Below are 20,543 nucleotides of genomic sequence, written 5' to 3' on the forward strand. Positions count from 1 at the left end.
GGGCCTGTGTTCATCCGGCGGAGGCGGTGAGTGTGTGGTGGATCCTGGACGGTGGTGGACTGTGGATCATTTCCGTTCGGGTGAACTTGGTGTGGCGGACGATGATGTCTAGTGATGGAGGGACTGTTTGTGTTCCAGGTTGCGCGGAGGTTGGGAAATGGAGTTGTCCCCCCTGTGTGTACAACAATGTTTTTTTTATGAGTGGGTTTTCGGGTGATGGTGGTGGCTCGATGTGCAGACGGTGGTTGAGGCTGGCTGGACTTTTGTGACCGGTTTTCAGAAAAGGGATTGAGTGTATTGACTTCGGTGGTGAAGCCCTGAAGTGTTAAAATCTCATGTGTGTGGTCAATATGAACCAGTAATGGTTGCATATCGGAGCGGGAGCCCTGCGGGGAGGAGTAAATCCAGGAGGGGAACATTTCCCCCCGATTGCTGAGATGACGAACGTGTAGATACAGAAGGAAAACTATTTGAGTTATATTTTTGCTGGCTGTGTTTGAAGGCGACTTAACAGACTCGAGAGATTGCGACTGTGATTGAATTTTTCGTGTTATAGTGTTTGTTCCATTTCATTCGTGATATTTTCGTGATACATCATTGATATTTTCATTCGTTTGATTTTCTTTCACTTATGCTGCCCTGTTGGAACTTCTCAGGTAAATATGCCTCTAGTTTGAAGGAAGGTGGGGTACATACATTTTTGAAAATTGGATATTTGAGGTCTTTTGAATTTAAATTAGTGCAGTTTCTATATCTGTTTCACATTTTTTTTTAGAATAAAACTTGTTGAGTTCCATTCTGAACAAGGAAGGGGCTCTGTCGCGGACTAAAGTGTCCGTGTTTATATTGTGTGTACATATATATATATTTTTATGTTTATAACTACACTACATTAAGAGAAAAAAGATCTCTTTTCTCCGGCCGCCGGGCTGGAGTTCGGTCGTGTTTTTAGTTCCTTAGTGATATAATCTGTTATGCTGTTTTAAGTTTGATATTGGAGTTGCCGTACGATAAACAACCAATCCGGAATCCTTGAGTCTTCTGATTCATCTACAACCACGGTAGCAATAGCATCGTCTGTGACAATGGCGAGAACGCCATGATTTGATCAACATCTTGTTGCCGTGACACTGCTTCGCCTGGTGTTGATATATTTGTGGACTGCGGTATTTGCTGTTGTAATACCGTAGTAACTCGAATCAGTTTGAATTTCAATTCACTTTGAAACAGAATTGTCAGGACCTGTGAAATCCGTGTACCAGTCTAGCTGTCTCACAAACGATGGGCGTATGGCACGTCTTGTCTCTATACTTGCGGTTTTTAGCTAAAAAAAAATAAAACTCTCTAATACTTCTGTAGAAATTTGTTCCTTCGGTAGATCGATTTATTTTTTCCCCGGGGAATTCATTTGTGACGTTTTTAGATTGCGCTTTTTTTAGGTTTTTTGCGCGGTGCCGGTTTGCCAATATGGAAGTCCGAACTGTCTCGCAAAAGCAGGGTTTGCAGTCCCCGTTATAAAAAATGTGGAATTGAAAAACTGTGCCGTACTGGGTAAGTCACCGTAACGTAGCTATGTAGCTGCTTCAGTGTTCAGTTTTGTTCAGGATACCCTATGGATTTCGGTGAATTGATGGTATAATATTTCGATTTGTCCCACGTGTCCATATATTTGAGCATAGCTCTCTTGCTATAAGTTATGCTCGCTTCCAGGTATCTATGCATTTTGTTTATTTGTCTACTTTTTGTGCTATTTTGTTTTTATGTCAGAGTAACGAAATAAATGATTGGTTACTTGTTTGTTTGTCTACTTTTTGTGCTATTTTGTTTTTATGTCAGAGTACCGAAATAAATGATTGGTTACTTGATGGATTGACATCCTAAAAAATTGCAACAGAACCTAATAATTGCCTGTCCACAACGAACGTGCATTTTGCGAGTATTCTCGAAGCTTAATTTATCTGCGACCAACAATATCGTGATCGAAGTCTTCAACACCAATCTTGCTTAGATAGAAAAGGCCACAGGCGCATATAACATCTCGTCACTTCTCATAAAGAAGATTGCTGACATAATCCGATACTGTTAGTCATAGCATAGGCTTACTCCTTGTTTGTGTGTCAAACGGATCAGAAGATACGCAAATGAGCAGATCAATCCGCCTCGGAGAAATTCAAAATTACCAGGACAGGACAACTTCATATTATTTTCCGATTAATCCGGTATCGTCAGCAAGAGGCAAATGAGTTAGTGGCACGAGGGGGATCGTTAACAAAAAGTATAAACATTACTGGGCCGGTTATTGACCCTTGCGGGATTTCACAGTGTACAGTTTCAAGTTCAGAACAATGTGATCCTACTTTGACGCGGGAAGTACACATCAATGAAGTGGGAAAAAAATTTCACGTTTAGTAGCAAACTTCAACATTAAACAGACAGAAATACACTGAAGATTTATTATTCGCTGTTTTAAACATATTTTCAATATGCAGTTCTTGCTTGGGGATCAGCTTCCAAGTAGAAACTAAATCCTATAGTTTTACAGAATGGGACTGTTAAAATTCTTCATAGGCCTACCGCTCGTATTTAACATGAATACCATGTACTGTAAATCTTGTATCCTCAAGTATACTGGCATTTATCAACTGGAAATTTGTAAATTGATGCAACAAATTTATAATTCTTGCCTTCCGAAAGCATTCAATAACTACTTTGCCAAACAAAGCAGTGTCCACAATTACAACACTAGATCAGCATCAACATCATCATTCCATGTACTTCCCAGACTTACGCTGACACTCAAAATTCATTCAATTATAAGGGAGGGTGTAATTATGTGGAATGCCCTCCGTGGAGAAACACGAAGCATGTGATATCAACTTTCCAAATGAAAAATAATTTATTACTACTGACCTATTAAATATTGTATATGTTTGACAATTGATATATTATGTAATTATTATATTACTGGTTTCTCAATTTCACATTACTCGTCTCTTTTTATGACGAATGATTATTATTTTATTTTTCGTCCATTAATCATTTGTTTTTACCTAGTTCAACTCTAAAATCCAAGCATTACCCTGAGCAATGACATATGTTATATATAGGTTCAAGAGCAACTGACTCAATGTCCATACGGCCTTCTATCATAAAATATGGTTTCCAACGCTCAGCCAACTCCATCCCTAAATCTAATTGAAAGGAAGAGTTAGGAACTTGGCTATTTCCATCAATTTACACATGCAGTTTAGCATTTCTCAATTTTGTTTGCCTGGCCAATTGGGGAATCGCCACAAGTTATCTGGTGGGTTCGATTATAGATGTTGCCATGTAGCATTTATGTTTTGATGGTCGTCTCATATAATTCCTGTGTATAGTGCAGTGGCGGCGCGTCAATAGGGCAACCGGGGCAATGCCCCGGTTGTTTTTTCGGTATAATAAAAAATATTCGAAAAATACCTCAATATCGGTTGCACCAATGACATGAAACAACATGATAGGCAACTCTGACGTCACTCCATAAGACTACAGGCAAAAGATTGTATTTCATGATACGCTCCAATGCACATATTTCTCGTCGCCTTTCGCGTCCGTTTTCCGCTCGCTTTTGCTACTCGGCGTCTTTTTTACGTGTAGTACCTGCCTTTTTTCGCCTGTAACGAAACAAAATAATCACTATATCTTAGAAGTTTTGCTCACTTGGAAAGCTGGAATGGCAGGCAAGCTGTAAAGAGCAATTCTGGACATCATAGACGTTTTTTTTTATCAGAGAAGATTACAAACGCGATAGCGGAAAGATTTGTGTGGAACATTTCGCAGATAATGACAAAGTTCAATGTTAGTAATTTTAATGTTTGCGCTTAATCATTGAAATTTCATTTAAAGAGGGTGTCATACAAAACTGTGCTGTGATGCAATTCCATAACACGAAGTTTGCACCTATCGAACTTGCTTTTGTAGGTGAATTTATTAGACATATTACATATTCAGTTAATCGTAGGTAATATTGCTGGTACATAATGCATCGTAGATAGGTTTGTTTAAATTTAGGAATTTAGCTCATAGCCCACTAATTATTATTATCTTCTATGCAGGAGGTTGCAGGGCTGAATTCAACTTGCAGCCTTACCGATCACCTGACGATGCTCATTTAGTTTGGCTCGAGCAAGTCTTCTTGAAATGCTTGTGTGGATGGAAACTACCTATATTTTTTGCCTTCCTCCGATTTTAGACAAATTTATTCTGAGGGATTTCGCATATAATTCTCATTGATTGTTGGATGTTTATAATTCCTATTGATTGTGAATTCTGATTATAACAAAGAGTTAAAAAAAATTCTACCTAATTTACTGGCACCTTTTTCTTGTCAATACTCCAAGCTGAGGTAATAAACAAGACAATACATTTATGTCATCTGGAAGCAAAATATGCACACTAATTAATAGTTTGGCACATTGAGATAATACATCATGACAGAAAATACAAGTTAAAGATATGTATGACCATCACATGGTAATTAAAATTAAAAAAAATTAATAGGGGCTGTGGAGTATGAAAAGTTCAAGACAAAGAATAGAACAAATGTTCATAGCTCATGAACTCTCAATTTTGCCTCCATTGCTTTGTGAAGGCCAATATATTTCGAGTGGCTGAATTGGTTTACCTTTATGATAGCAACGATTTTGTATTTAATATAGCAAGATTATTTCAATTTAATTGAAGTGATATTATTTCCCAAAGCAATGCTTGAATCGTCTAGAATAAATCAGTGGTGTCAAACTCATGGGTTTTCGAGAGCCGCATTGCATTTTGGAAATTGTAAAAAGAGCCGCAAACAGTTTTTGATAATGTATACTTAGAAGATACTTTTAAGATAGTTTTAGTTTGTGACATATATTGTGATGCAACTAAACAGTTGGATTAAGTTTTATTATTTTCTTCAATTTCAAATGCAATTACATATTAATATTTGCATTCCACTATTATTGCAACATTTGCAAGTTACTGTATTTATTATAAAAAATCATAAAATTCTATGTACAACCATCAAAATCATTTTTGAACAAGCTTTGAATAAGGAAAGAATAATACATACACTAAAAATAACTTAATCTAAATATATGAACCTAAAATTAACAAAAATACTACAGTATAAACTCAATGTTTTAATAATTCCATTTGTCCTGACGTTTGGCATCTTTTTTGTGTCACCAGCATACTAAGGCCAGGCTGAAATGATTTTATAGTACCAACTCTAACTAACGAGGTCACATGATCATGGGTTAATCTGGATCTTTGCGAAAGTTTTTTTTAATTCCAGTAATGCAAAAAAGTTACTTTTATCATTTAATGTATAGATCAGTAAAAAAACAAATGACAGATTTTTTCAACAAGACATTTCGCACCACATTGCGTGGCATAGGATTGCTTGAATTATTATTGATATTGATTTTTAGTTACTAAGTCGTTGTATAATTATATTAATATACAAACACATGGAAATTTTCTGTTCGAAGTTGGTCTTCGAATTTGTCATATTGACTGCTGAGCTTATTGTGTTTTTTCATTGTATTGATGGAAATATGACAAATTAAACAATGTGCTTCAGAATTTTGTAAAAAGCAGAAATGCTGCAACTCTCATTTTCTTTGAAAATGCCACCTTCTTCATGTACTTTGCGTTTGATTTAATCACTCAAGTGCTTTATTCAAGTATTCTTTTGCTAGCTTGATGTGTATTCTTAATTGGGTCAAAATGTGAACAAAAAAAATTAATGTTCCAAAACTACTTTCAGTAAATTGTTTTCTGTGTGAATAATCAATTTCACTTTAAAAGGTTTGAAAAATTTATTACATTTAGATAAAAAAAAACTTCCAAAATACTATTACAATTATTGTTAAGCGTTCGAGGGCCGCACTGGAAGTTCTCTGGGGGCGCGATTTTGAGATCCCTGGTCTAGATTGAAGTTGTCCAAAATATATAAGATAGTATTTTATCATGAATGATGATTATACCCCTTCCGGAATACCAAAAGTTGATAAACCAAATATAACACAGGTGCAGTGAGTTACCCGTAATCCTCATTTTCCAAAGCTGTTTTAAGTTTGTCTGGCGTGTTTTGTGCCTTTTACAAATAAGACCGCTTATGCAATCTTACGCTTTGGAATTTTTAGTTATTTTCCTCAAGCCCTGCAGGATGTGGGGGCCATACACAACTCTACCGGAGGGTCAAATGTCTTTGCATGCCTCCATAGGTTGTTTTTCTATTGCAAACATTTATGGAGTACTCTAATTATATTTCTTGGAATCAGACTGTCACTGATATGTCGCCATCTCCCCTTCTGCTATAGCTATGTGAATAAATAATAGGAAATTGAGATTAGACGAATAGTTCAAAGTTTTGCTATATGTCGGCATAATTTCTTGATTGATATACTTACTATTTCTGCTATTGCCTCTTGTACTGCAGGAGTCTCACAATGCTTAGACAGGTTTGTCCACAACTTTCACATCTGAAGAAAGAGAGGAGATTTATTAATTTTCGTTTAAGAATAAATAAAGCAGTCTATATGATTTAGAATGGAAAAGCTAATAAATCCAATATCTCATGTTTTATGTAAAAAATATTTTACTGAATTTGGTATATAAACCAACTAATAAAAGGGTTTAGTCCGAAAATTATAAGCATTCGTGGCTCCAAATACTTGAGAGATCAGACTATACAATATAGACCGGTATGAGTGAAATGTTAGGTGAACTTGTTAACACTTTGATTCAATACGGAAATAAAAGTGAATGCGCAATAGTATGTTACAATGAGCAGCAATTAACAATGAGTATTTCTTTTCACCTTAACTTTCCAAAATATCATTAAAATCGACAACAACTGTCAAAGCAGGCATGAACACCATTCGTGCTACGCCTTGAAAGCAGCACACATCCGCTCGTTTACGTCTCGTCAAGTATGTGCATTGGAGCGTGCTATCGAATACGATCTTCGGACAAAAATGCCGGAGTTGCGCATCATGTTGTTTAATGTCATTGGTTGCACAGACTGTCTACACTAGCCATATTCTCCCGACATGGTTCATTTTTCGCTCGCAAAGCCTTCGCCGAACGTCGACGGGGCGACGCCGATTTTTTCCGGTTGCTCATTGTATATCGTATTCTCTCTTTTATCTTCCACTCGCCGCGTTTGTCTCGTTTGTTTTCTGTTTCTTTTACTAAATCATCGGGGCCGATCGGGGCTAGCCCCGAAATTATGACGACACAATGCCGACGTTTCTTACAACAACGTGTTGACATATTCACGCATGATAGTTTCCTCGCCTTCGTTTTTGTCGCTTGTTTCGCTATTTGAATCAGTTAGAGACCTTTGGTCCATTTGCTTTCGATTTTCCACATTCCTTTTGAGCTCCTCACTTCTTTCCGGCTTCGCATTTCTTAGCCTTACACCTCTTAATGAATAAGGTTGATGCACTACTTCGCACTCCGTTTTCGCAGCTGCCGCTGGAACAAAAATTAGAGGTACAACGTCTTGGGCCTTATCAACCAAAAAATTGTTCACTGGAACAATCCCATGACGGAGGAAAGCGTCGGCGTACATTCTGCGCAGAAACTTGGTATAAAAAACACGAATGGTTGTGTTACAGCGAGGACAAAAATGCACTTTTTTGTTTTTATTGCCTACTTTTTGCTATCGCCCGTGACTCACGTTGGCGTAAATTTGGTTTTAGAGATCTTAAACATCTTTCCGAGCGTGCCAGGGATCATCAATCTTCTATGGAGCATCTGGACAATGCAGTAAAATACCGAACATTCGGAAATGTTAATATTGCAGCACAGTTGGATGAAGGACGCGCGGTTTCTATTCGTCGGCACAACCAACGTCGAGACGCCAAACGTCGAGAAAAACCGCCATGTTCTCGGTCGATTGATAGATATTTTGAAGTTCATTGGTTGTCACGAGCTGTCCCTCCGTGGGCACGATGAATGGGCTCTTCTAATAGAGGGGTATTTTTGGATATGGTGGAATACACCGCATCCCTAGATACAGTATTGAGAGATCATCTTGATGCCGCAACTGTTTCGAAAGGGACATCTAAGGATATCCAAAATGATTTGCTCGACTCAATGTATAAAATTTATTTACAACATCTTATTGAGAATTGCCAGTTCCTTTCGATTCAGTCTGACGAGACAACTGACATCACGTGCGTTTCCCAACTGGCTGTGATTTTTCGGTTTGTGAAAGATGGTAAACCTACCGAGAGATTTCACAGCTTTGTACCAATCGTTGATCGCACGGCTTGCGGGATATCGGCTGTACTGAAAGAAGTGTTACAGCCTTACAACGCGAAGTCAAAATTGATAGCTCAAACTTATGACGGCGCGGCAGTCATGAGTGGGTCGAAACATGGTGTTCAAGTTTATATAAAATAAGATTTTCCTCATGCGCATTTTTTACATTGTTATGCACACCAATTTAACCTCGTTATTAAAAATATGTGTCTTGATACCCCTCTCGTCCGTATATTTTTTTGCAAATGTTTCGGGGTTTTCTCCATTTTTTTCCGTTTCGCCGAAGCGCTCTGACCTCCTTCGCCAGATATGTAGCCGCCGTCTCCCAGCTTGTGCACCAACACGTTGGAACTTCCAATCACGCGTGTGCAGGGCGTGTCCGAAATTAGGTCTGAGCTCATTGAGTGTTTCAATGGCATTCAGAGCTCTCCGGTTTGGGACGAACGCTCTGTGAGGGAGGCGGCAGGTCTAAAGCGTCTGCTAGAAGATGGTGAGTTTTCATTTTTTCTCCACAATATTCTATCACGTGGATGTATTATACGGCGCATTGCAGTCAAGGCTAATGGATGGAGCGTCTGTGCAGTCGTGTATTTCAGACTTCTGCGATGCTGTATCTCGTATCCGGGAAACAATAAAATACGACGACACATGGAGTGCTTCTTTACGCCGCGGGCAAACAACGCAGCGTTTGATTTTGTCTGCAAAGGAATGCTGTGACATTCTGGTGAATCAAATAGGCGATCGTCTGCGCACTGAACACCTTGCCGCGTTCTCTTTGATGAACCCCAAAAAATTTTCAAAATTTGCACGTCAATTTCCCATCCATTTGTTGGCTACTGTCTCCAAATTTTACCCCATGATAAACGTGGGTAAATTGGAAAATGAATTGCGATGTATATACACCAATCAAACTTTTTTGAACATCACATTAACTTGCGCGCTCTATGGGTTCCTCATAGATAACACTCTAGTAACTACCTTTGCGGCGTCTGCAAAATTTCTGGACATCATTTTGACGACGCCTATTTCTTCCGCCGACGCAGAGCGAACATTCAGCACGCTGAAGCGTATTAAAACGTATCTCAGAAACACAATGAAGCAAGATAGATTAAATTCCTTGGCTGTTTTATCCATTCACAGAGACGTTATATCTGGGATGCATGACTTTAATCAGCGCGTTATTGAGCATTTTGCTTCCAAGAAACCGCGGCGTGTTGCATATATGTTCAAGCAGTAGAAGTCTAGCAGCATATATATCTATGAGTGAGCGACGCATGTCCTTATCTTTGCATTAACTTTCCTTTCTTCATAGTAACGTTTTAAACCTTATTATAGGTTTTGTCTGCTTTCCCGAAGTTTCTGTTAATATGTCATTGTATTTATCTGGGTAAATATTGCCTTTCCTTTTAAAAGAGGTTTCAAAATAAATTATGTCTACATTTATCAATCCCTTGACTTAGACCGGTTTTAAAGACACTTTCTTATCGTTAAAAATTGTCGCTTTTGCAGATTGGTTGTTATCTATGGAATGGTTTTTATACTCATAAAATGATGGGAGAACTTACAGCGCTCATCCTATCCCCGTAGATGGGGGTGACTTGGTCCCGCAGTAGCTTGCCCCGGTTGTCAAAATGACCACGCGCCACCACTGGTATAGTGGATGTTGGTGGTGGTTCAGCTGCCGAAGCCATACTTAACAATGATAATATTATTTAAAAAAACTAATTTCCGACCTTACAAATTTAATTAGATATTGAACATTGGGTGTCGCTACTCGGTAAACAGTTTTGGTTTCCGCGACTCCCCTTCCCGTTAAGCGACTAAAATTGCAAAGTTTCTTTGAAAAAAGATATTCATTTGAATTTTATACGCTAAAATAGTATTTGGCGCAGGAATTACATATAGTATAGTTAGATATAGGAGGGGAATCGCTGATGTTATTCATGAAATCTAAAGACATTAGAACTAGAAAATGTGACAACGACAGCGCAGTGTGAGCAAGTTACCCAACAAAGTCCGCGTTAAGAGGAGGATTTTATTTGTAATTGCACAAATCAAGTCGTAGTCATCTTCCTATGAAATAATAAGTGTGACGCACGGCAAAAACCTTTTCGTCTAGGCTACATCTAACAACGTATACATCATCTAAATTTGTAGTTCATGCACGAAGTCAATTAAAAAACTACAGCTTCAGTTTCAATTTGTTTTGAATCCATGCATGTCTCCTGGTACCGGCAGTGAAAGCACAGGCCAACCTCACAGATAGGGATGGCGGAATCGAATCCGGATTCGATTACACAATCGATTCTTCGGGGAATCGACTAGAATCGATTCCATTCCACTTCTTTACTGCGATGTTGAGTTGCTACGACGTCGCAAATTTCACTATATATATACGGTATATATATTTCGCGATTTAGTCTCCTGTGACAGATTGATGCCTATACTACTTAGTTTTGGCCTTCTTGTCCGTCCATATATTCGAACATCGCTCTCTTGTTTGATTTCATATGGTATTGCTTAGCTGTGCATGTTTTCTCGGAAAGATATGTCGTGGAATTGAGATCCGTAATCGAAAATTTAGGAATCGGATAAGAATCGAACACTCGAAAGTAATCATATTTAGCATCCTTACTTACAGACGCAAAACAATAACGCACCCGAGTAGACTTACTCTCGTTAAAGTCCATAGATACATTGCAGCGTGAATATATATATATATGTATATATTTTCATATTTTATTAAATAACATTGACAACATTGAATACAGTTGCTACTGGTATAATATGGGGTAGCCTACACGAGACGACTCATCCTAATTTTGATTTTAGCACAGTATACATTCACCATATTCCACATGATGATATCACCTTTCAAAAGTGTCATCCATAATATTTAGGAAATGCAATGTTTTTATGTGAATATTGTTACTTGGATAATCGTTGGCAATAAACATTTGTCCAAATGAACATATCGTAGAAGCAATTAAAAATGCACCCTGCGCCAATTCAAGTTTATCCGAAATTAACCGAGCACAGTTTGTAATAAAATATTTAACGTTATAAAGACGCCATGTTTATGAAATGACTCCCATTTCTTTTCCAACTTCAACAAAAGCTTCGACTGCTCTATCGACGTCTTCGTTGCTGTGTGATGCTGATATCTGAACACGTATCCTTGCTTTGCCAACTGGAACTACTGGATAACTGAATCCAATGACATATATGCCTGTGAAATAACATACCGATAAATGTTTAAAAAGTTTGCTGTTTCCATATTTTATTTTTTCATATTGTTTTGATTTATGCTGGAATTTTGAAAAATTCAATTCTAAATATAAAATACAGGATTGCTGCGAACAGCAGCAATTTTGAACAGCTAGACTCAAAATTCAACCAACCTTTTTGTAATAGTTTTTCAGCCATTCCAGAAGCTAGCTTAGCATCTTCGAGAAAAACGGGACATATTGGATGATTGTTTCCTAAGATTTTGAACCCAGCTTTTACCATTTGACCTCGAAATCTGAAGCAAAACGATATTATTTTTGATAATTTTTGATACATTATTAATGCTGTCATAGCATTGTACTATTTGTGTTAGCTACTTCTAATTGGTTTGCATTTTTACACAAATAAAACTTCCATTCTTCTCACCTCTCAGTTTTTAAGCTTATGTTCTCAACTAGCCCACTACTTTTCGTCAAAATGTCGAATACCCTACTTGCGCAGCCAACCACTGGAGGTGGTAAACTGTTTGAAAAAAGATAAGGACGAGATCGATTCCGAAGCAAATCGATGATAGGTTTTGGGCCAGTAGTGTATCCTCCTGAAAAAATATTGTACTGGCATTAATGATTTTTGTAGATTTTAACAGCAATTTACAAAATTATTCATCAATTACTAAATCCTAGGACAAAATCTGAAGGGAAAGATTCCAATAAGGGCAGATAATTTACATCAATCACTATTATGTTAAGCTTAGTATTAGATTAATATGTCATGCAAAAACGTACGCTTTTTGACCAGCTTATTTCAGTCGTCTTGTCTTTCTTATTAACTTAATTAAAACTGAGTGGATGTTCATAATCTTTGTTATGAGTAAATTTATTCAAGTATTGCTACATGCTGATTTTTGATTTTCAAAGCGTAAGCTTTGTGTTCCCGCACCGTAGTTAATGCTACAACATACTCATATGACTACGGAATAAGTATTGTAGTCTTACCCGCTGCACCTCCCAATGCCTTGCCCAGAGTTGAGTTAATGATGGCCACACGACTCTGGACGCCAAGTAGTTCATCTGTTCCTCTAAATAGAAAAAGTAACCAAATATGACGCATTGTTGCTGACTATACTTGTTAGGGTCTCTACTTTGAAGAATATTGTGGTAATGTGTAAGGGGTTATACAAACCTTCCGGTTCCCCCCAGAAATCCAGTAGCGTGACATTCATCAATGAATACAAATGCCTTATACTTTTCTGCAAGATCACATATGTCGCGAAGTGGTGCAACATCCCCGTCCATACTGAATACACCATCAGTTGCTATCATTCTATGGCGACATTTCTAAAGTCAAAAATGGTCTTCAATACAATGCAAAAGAATTATAATAAAAGTGAGTTGTAGTGCATTCACACACAATCACTTGCGCTTTTTCTGCGAATTACTACTTCTATCTGTATACAATTATTATAGTGTAACCCAGCGGTTCCCAAACTTCTTGTCCACGCGGTGTCAAATTATCAGAAAATAAACTCATGGTGCACTTGCACGAAAAAAAATGCTGCCTTTCACTAAAACTCAATTTTGTGATTGTTAAATGTGTACTTGAAAGCTTTTTGAGGTTTGTAAACTTGTAGGCCTAAAGGGAAATGTCAACTCTTTTTCCTCACTTCTTCCTGATTTTCGAAAACCGCTTACGTAACCTACGAAAGTGAGATTAAATTCTACCGAGAAAAACGTGTATTGATTCTGCAACACTATAACTGATCATTGTGATATGAATGCATATTGGGATTTTCTGTATACATTAAGTATGGCTACATTGTGGGAAAATGCCCAACCACCATGCAATGCCTGCAAAAAACATTAAATGCAGAGATAGAATAGCAACCATATTTAGTTTTCTTGCCTGTGCATCAATCAGTTTTTCTTCAAGATCTCTCATATCCAAATGTTTATATCTATATTTATTTGCTTTACAAAGTCGGATTCCGTCGATGATAGATGCGTGATTTAGTTCATCAGACAATATTGCGTCCTCCTGTAGAGAATAAGTATGATCAAATGTATTCAGATAACTATTTTATTTAGATACACTAGCTCAAAGTAGCTTACTATCCCATATAGATATATGTTTTAGTTACATCAGTAGTAAATTTGTTTTCTAGCTATCTCAAGTTCTGTTATTGTAGATAATATTAAATGTCGCGAAATCGTAAATATTGCACAATAGTCGCTTTAGAACCGGTATTTCAATGTTAGGCTAAAATGCCTTTATTAAGTTTAAACATTCGTTGGATCACAGCATTTGACAGTGTTGGCAAGCATTGAAAAAAAGCCTTAGTGATAAATGATGCATCTTACCGCATTCAAAACAGTTTCAAATATACCAGCATTGGCATCGAAACAACTTGCGTACAATATGGCATCTTCGCGGCCATGAAACTTTGATATTTTTTCTTCCAATTCTTTATGAATTGTCTGGGTACCACATATAAACCTGACAGAACACGAAATGATCGATACGTAAGTTCCAGTAAAGAATAGAGATCCCAACAGTGGGAAATATTGAGATCGAAAGTTATCAGATACAAAGATAAGATAATAGGCGTTTCAGTGCAACATAATTTTACAACACATCCTATTCGTATATATATACAGCGCCAATGTCACGAATAGAAAGTGACAATTTATGTACCCTATATATATGATTTCAAATTTAAATCATACAATTTTTTCGTGGCCCCCATTTTGAACTATCATGCATTTAAAATTCAATTCAAACTTATTTTGACAAAATATTATTCCGAAGAAGTATTCCTTACCTCACAGAGCTGAGCCCAGCTCCATAATCAGTCAAAGCCTTCTGCCCTGCGGCAATTACTTCGGGATGACTTGATAAACCAAGATAGTTGTTGGCACAGAAATTTAGAATCCTTCTGTCGTCGTTTTGTACCTTGACGTGAGAATCTTGGAAAATGAAAAAAAGTAAATACTAGAACAAATATTTACTGTATGTGGAACTGCGCTTAACTTGCTTCTGGTTCCACCTCGGAGTCGTTTTCGTCGGTAATAGCTCGCTCCACGCGAATTCGATATAATCATGATTACGGTTTATGTTTGCTTAATTAACGAACGCGAGGTAATTAACCGACAACCGACCGGCTGGTAAAGCTGATTACGTTCGCATCGAGGGAGCTTTTGGTCTCAAAGATGCATCTGAAGCCACCACAAGTTTTGCACCACTTTGTTCTGTGATTTATCATCAAATGTGAGTATCAATTAGTTTGATTATTTGTAGGTCCGCTATGTTGCTGCATGTGATCTATGGGTATTTTCTGACCGTATCGCCAGCTTAGCATTGACTACAATATATAATTATACACGGCCCCGATTCCTAAAAGAATTTGTATCCCTAATATTATTTGTCTAGTTTAGTTTGGACCACGGTGGTTCTGATAACAGGAATGTGACGTATTGCGATTACTGTATTGAGGAGTAGAGCTACGACTCTTAAATGTAGCTCGAATCGAAGCTTGTGAAATGACACAGACGTAGTTTATAAACTGTTTATATGTAATCTTTAAAAACTAATACAACACAATATAGCATACCTTGCTTGGTAGTTATGACTCTTTCGAATTTCCACAAACCACTTTCCCTTATATTTGACAATTCTTCATTGACTTGATCTAGTAATTTTTTCTCTCCATCTGACAGGTTTCTGGCTAGACATTGACATGAAGCAAGATTATATTGGCGAAGTAATAATTGAGGAAGTTTCTGAAGTGCTGTAGCCATTTTACAACTCAACTGACAATATCTTTATATTGCAACAATCTGTCATGTAGATAAGTCAAGCTTATTTTTGTTAATAAATCGCACAAGATACACTATACTAGTATATCTGATAAATATGAGATAATGAGATTGACATAAATAACAAAACTATCCCTGAATAACTATAAATCATGAAATCTTGATTTATGAGTTTCGAAACCTGATATGTATGTGCATTTGATGTAATACCTCACCCAGAAATTTAACAAAGTACAGCTTACTGATAATAATATTATACAGCATTTATCCATCTTGACTACGTTTCTAACTGACGCAATCATATCAATACATTCAAAAACTGTAAAATCACTTGCTTTGATTGATTACAAATACTACGTATCAGCAAAGAATTTCGAACGTTGTCTTGCAATATTATGGTCTTTCAGAATTGATGATTTATGCGGTGATAACAAGCTAAGCTGATAAACAAGATAAACTGATACAAGTCGCTCAAAATTCATCAGTATATAGGTACAGTACCGCGGTTAGTCTGTGTTCATTGCCCTTCGGCGTTTTATTGTTTCATATTGGCTGGTACTGGTAATTTGATTTCAGAGCACATTGTTTGAACGCCCCCATTTCAAACGGATACGTTTAAGACACAATAGAGTGCACATAACAAATCGGCTTATAACATATATTGTGTGTAAGATGCCCGGTGACAGTATCATACCTATCACGACGTTATTCCAAGAAAACGACCCATTCTTACTTTAAGTCGTGCATAATGCACATACAGTAAATAAGGTAAAAACTATCAAGTCAATTGCTTCTAATACAAGAATTACGAGCATGAAAAGTTGTTTTCCATCTGGAACTCCGACTTAGTGACTTTACATGAAGCTGCAAATGCGATTGCAATTTGCCGAACTGTAGGCTATACGCGTACTTTGCAGTAGGCTCCATCATAGTTGTTGTGTATTGATTATATAGCTGTTCAGTTGCCACGTTTTAAACTTTTCGACCCGGAAATATTTTAACAAGGTATGGATGTATGTTGTCACATAATATATCGATCGCACTCAATATCTACATTATTTCTAGCATGTTAGTTGCACGTTATACCAGAATGATGTTGTATTGCGCTTCAAGTCAATATATATATATATGCATATTGTAAAAACATAGCTATCTAATACTACCACGCCCTAATATTTTTAAAGAAATCTTTTTCAAAGCAAAGTGACGCGTCCTTAACTTAAAATAGACATGGAAAAATGCATGGATGTGTGTACTGATGAAGCCTGGATCAGTAAAAGGTGCGGTGACACGAATTAAACAGAAAAATCCGGAATGTTCAAGCTCTCATTGTGCTGTACACCGCTGTACAAGTTGCTTTCTGAACTAACCACTGTTTTCAACGACGTGATATAAATTGTTAATTCCATCAAGTCAAGACGGTGAAAAGCACACTCTTCCTATTGTCTGCGAAGATATGAGTCTCCCTTGCAATCTATTGTTGCATACAGCTGTACGCTGGATGAGCCGAGGTCAAGCTTATGCGAGAGTTTTAAATTACGGGAGGAACTATTTGCATTTGAGAAGAAAACAAATTTAGTTCGTCTTGCAGTTTGCACAAGCAAACATGGCTGCAGTGCCTCGCTTATATGGCTGATATATTTTACAAGTTGCATGAATTTAACTTTGAAACGTGAATATCAACAATTTATCTTGCTTTCCTTCCCTTCAAAACTTTCTTGTATAAATATAAATCTCAAAATAGATTGCCCTGTGAAAGCAATATTGTACGACATTTGTATTGAACTCCAAATTAATTTTCTTCAGTATTTTCCCAAGGAGACGTACAATTTCAATTGGATTCGTAACCCATTCAGTAATTCGGCTGTTTCGTTCACTGGCAGAACTATCGAAGATTTTATCAAACTTTTCGCCAATTGTGCAAAATGAATACCCTATCCTTCCAAGGGGGCAATGAAGAAAAATTTTCTTTGCGATCACCTACTTATGTGAAACAGGGTTTTCACGGTACGTGTCCTCCAAGACAACGTACAGATATCAGATTGGATGTCGGAGAGGAGATGTACATTCAGCTATCCACTAGTACATCTGATGTTAAACGACTTTCCTTTCATGTGAAAGCTCATCCTAGTAAATTTCTCACGAAATTTGAGTGAATCCATTACGCAATTTTTTATTTATTATCAATTTTAAGTCAACTATTGCTGAAGGGGCGCACCTCGACAAAATCCATGTGCTGTGCGTTTTGGCATATGGTGTGAAATTGGCGATACGACCTATTACTGCCGATTTAACCAAGAGATTTGACGTTTTCGGTATTACTTGCCATTTGTGGGCGTGACCTAGATTCATATCACGATAGCATTTGGCAAATTCACTGCAGGAATTCCCAGCGATACCTCTCCGAGAAAATAAACGACACTAATCATTCGCAGTTATAGGTTTCTAGGATTTTGCGTAAACTATGCCTGAATTGCGTAGGTTTTTGGCCTATAACAGCATCATCGTATTTCATTATGACGTAATAATAAATTATCTTTTTACCTAAGATACCAAATATGATGTCCTATTTTTGACTTCATATTTTTAAAATATTCAACGGTCCTCAACGAGATTTTGCTAAAGTGAAAAGAATATTGTAAATTGAGCTTTCTATTGCAGCGCACTGAGCACATGCACCTAGACATTCAGTGATGTTTCAAAGGTATCGGAATACACAGAAACCCTATGTCTTAAACTCATGCAATTTGTACTTGTTGCAACACCATGTACGTATTTATTGCTATAGTCGATGCTGGATAACTTTTTTCTTTTGAATCGTACTACGCACACTTGTTATTTATAAGTGCAAGTCTTCAGTGCCCAATCTGGCTGCGCTGATGTATTTTTTCATCAATTAAGCCCAGGCATGTTTCATTAAACCCATCCTAGGTGTCATGTTTTAATTCAACTGTTTAATTTTTTTTTGGTTTATTTTGATATCCGAGGCATTATTATTATTTTTCAAAAATATTATATACTTCAGTCGAATTAGCAATATGCTGTCTCCTGTATCAAGCTTGGTTGTGTAAATTGTTTTTGGCTTTCATTGCAATGATATTGTATTTTTCATTATTACTCTGGGCGATGACTCATGTGAGGAGTATTGTACACTCAAGATTTTTCTTTCAACAAATTTGACTGCGTGGCAAACCGCGGCGCGCGGGCTACATGCGGCTAACATTTATCCCAGGGGAAAGGGAAGCCGATGTGACGGCTTGATCATATTGCGAACCACGGCCTCTCGTCCGGTTACCAGTCAATGTCGGGTATGGAATTAGTTAGCCAGTTATTTGTTTTCACATGCATGGACATGATGGTAGAGGAAGCCGTAACTGACCATCGATCCTCTGATGCTGTCGCAGTCTTGGATCCAAACAGCACGAAGCGACTAATAGCCCAAACGTCGGTTTCACGTCGCACTGCACAGAGGCGCATCTCCCAAATTTATACCACCGTAACAGTTACAATGCAATCTGATTTAATTAGTCCTGATATTAATAATTTCAAAAATTATGCCGCTCTCACATATTTCTGACTTGATGCATGCGGCTCTTATATTAAAAAAATTTGCCACCACCTGTTCTATAGTTTCTAGTGTTCAGTGCGCTCCAAAAAGAACCGCATAACCGAATGCAGCTATTTGGATTAGAAACATGGTAATCTTTTAAGTGTGAACCAAAGATCCACGTTTTCTTAGTAAAAGATATCAATTCGTTACGTTTTTTTTCATTGAGTACAAAATTAGAAACAAATGTAGTTTATTTCTACCATTGCTTCGACCGGAATTTATCGTATTGTGTCAAGTTGTCTTGCAATACTGGTTTTCTCGGGACAGTCTCATTCTTTCAGCGAAATACTATTTTACATACATCTGTATTCCATACCGTTTCATCCATGACTCAAGACATAAAAAGCCGATTTTGTTTATAATGCAAATACTAGCGAAAACGTGTGGGCTCAAAACCACTTTCCACGTGGCGAACAGCACCTATATTCCACAAGATGTCGCCTTTGAGCAAGAACCGACATATCAAGGTGATTACGCAAGTTTTTCAATCAGAAAAACTATGTTTATCAAATTATGTTTGATCTTCGACATCTGAGCAATTGTGATTTTTTGAGATTATGAACTTGCTTTGCAATCCAAGCAAAGTTGGGATTGATTCAGCGATAGCCTGGGTTAACAGGGCTTCGAAATCATTAGTTACCCAATCCTCTTTAATAAACATATTACACTTATCTGTATTAACATTATTAACTTATTTTCTCTGTTGTATTCGCAACAATTTAATACAAAAAATCAATTAGGAAAGAACGTTTTATATAACGGTAGTTCAAGTCGAAATTTTCTGTTGGAAATTTCATGTAATTGGACAGATGGGCAATCTCTGCTATGAAACATGCAGCAATATCTATCATTCATTATTTCTCGATTAGACTTTAGAAAGAGATTGAAAATCTGGCTGGTAAGTATTTGAACGAGTAATCAGATTTCATCTCGAATATCTGTCATCTCCAGTATCTACGTTACTGACCTGTATATCCACCTTTCGTCTCTTTTTATTCACTTACATAGCCATTATACTTTTGGTCAAAAAAAGAGATTTATAACTATAAAATGTATACCTACGATTGGTTATGTTCAACTAGTTTTGATTTTTATTCGTCGAAAACGTTGGTTTGCGTTATTAGACACAAATGACAACTGTTATACTAATACCCAATTGCGTTTACCACATGTAGTCCGTACGTAAATATACCGATTTCAGTGTTATGTCTATATCAGTGGTTCTCAAACTTTTCAAGTCGCGCCCCTTTTTTAGAATTTGCGTCCCACCTCAAAAATAACTAGCTAACAGTAAGCTACAAATAACAGATAGTGAAGCGAAAGTAATTGTCTACGCCTCCCTCCCCCTTGTGGGGCGCGCCCCACCGTTTGATAACGACTGGTCTAGATAAGTGGGCGTTAAGTGTGGGGCAAATGATAACCATGTGAATAGTAACTATGCGAAAGTATACCTGTCAACTCTCTGCATTCTGGGTCAAATCTAGCATCACTGGAACAGTTTTTCAATCAGACTTTAAAGTTTAAACGTTCTGAATAAGTTCACAGGGTCAGGGCGTGAGACGTCGCTCTCGTGGTTAGGAGCGCTCATTGCC

At 37.3% G+C, this 20,543-nt stretch overlaps 1 protein-coding gene and 1 long non-coding RNA gene across 2 annotated transcripts; one reads left to right on the forward strand and one right to left on the reverse strand.

Annotated features, from left to right (window-relative positions):
• Positions 1–11,013: 11,013 nt before the first annotated feature.
• LOC120332924 (2-amino-3-ketobutyrate coenzyme A ligase, mitochondrial-like) lies at positions 11,014–15,323 on the reverse strand. The gene is made up of 9 exons (XM_039400267.2): positions 15,137–15,323; positions 14,348–14,492; positions 13,887–14,022; positions 13,432–13,563; positions 12,712–12,866; positions 12,525–12,607; positions 11,956–12,127; positions 11,703–11,824; positions 11,014–11,530 (listed from the first exon to the last, which is right to left on the reverse strand). The coding sequence occupies exons 1-9, from the start codon at positions 15,321–15,323 to the stop codon at positions 11,379–11,381; spliced, it is 1,284 nt and encodes a 427-aa protein (XP_039256201.2). The 3' UTR covers positions 11,014–11,378.
• LOC144431337 (uncharacterized) lies at positions 14,499–18,450 on the forward strand. Its single transcript, XR_013479951.1, has 2 exons — positions 14,499–14,793; positions 15,243–18,450. It is a non-coding gene; the product is annotated as an uncharacterized LOC144431337 (long non-coding RNA).
• The last annotated feature ends 2,093 nt before the right edge of the window (positions 18,451–20,543 follow it).

This window comes from Styela clava, chromosome 13 (genome assembly GCF_964204865.1).
Source record: "Styela clava chromosome 13, kaStyClav1.hap1.2, whole genome shotgun sequence".
NCBI classification, from domain to species: Eukaryota; Metazoa; Chordata; class Ascidiacea; order Stolidobranchia; family Styelidae; genus Styela; species Styela clava.

What these genes read in the sequence shown, in the direction of transcription:
- LOC120332924 (XM_039400267.2), bottom strand. Translation starts at nt 15,323, where the DNA reads ATGGCTACAGCACTTCAGAAACTTCCTCAATTATTACTTCGCCAATAT. An exon ending in GGCATTGGGAGGTGCAGCGG is followed by an intron (nt 12,128 to 12,524) that starts GTAAGACTACAA and finishes ATATTTTTTCAG; the next exon opens with GAGGATACACTACTGGCCCA. An exon ending in ATAAGCTTAAAAACTGAGAG is followed by an intron (nt 11,825 to 11,955) that starts GTGAGAAGAATG and finishes GTTTTGCTTCAG; the next exon opens with ATTTCGAGGTCAAATGGTAA.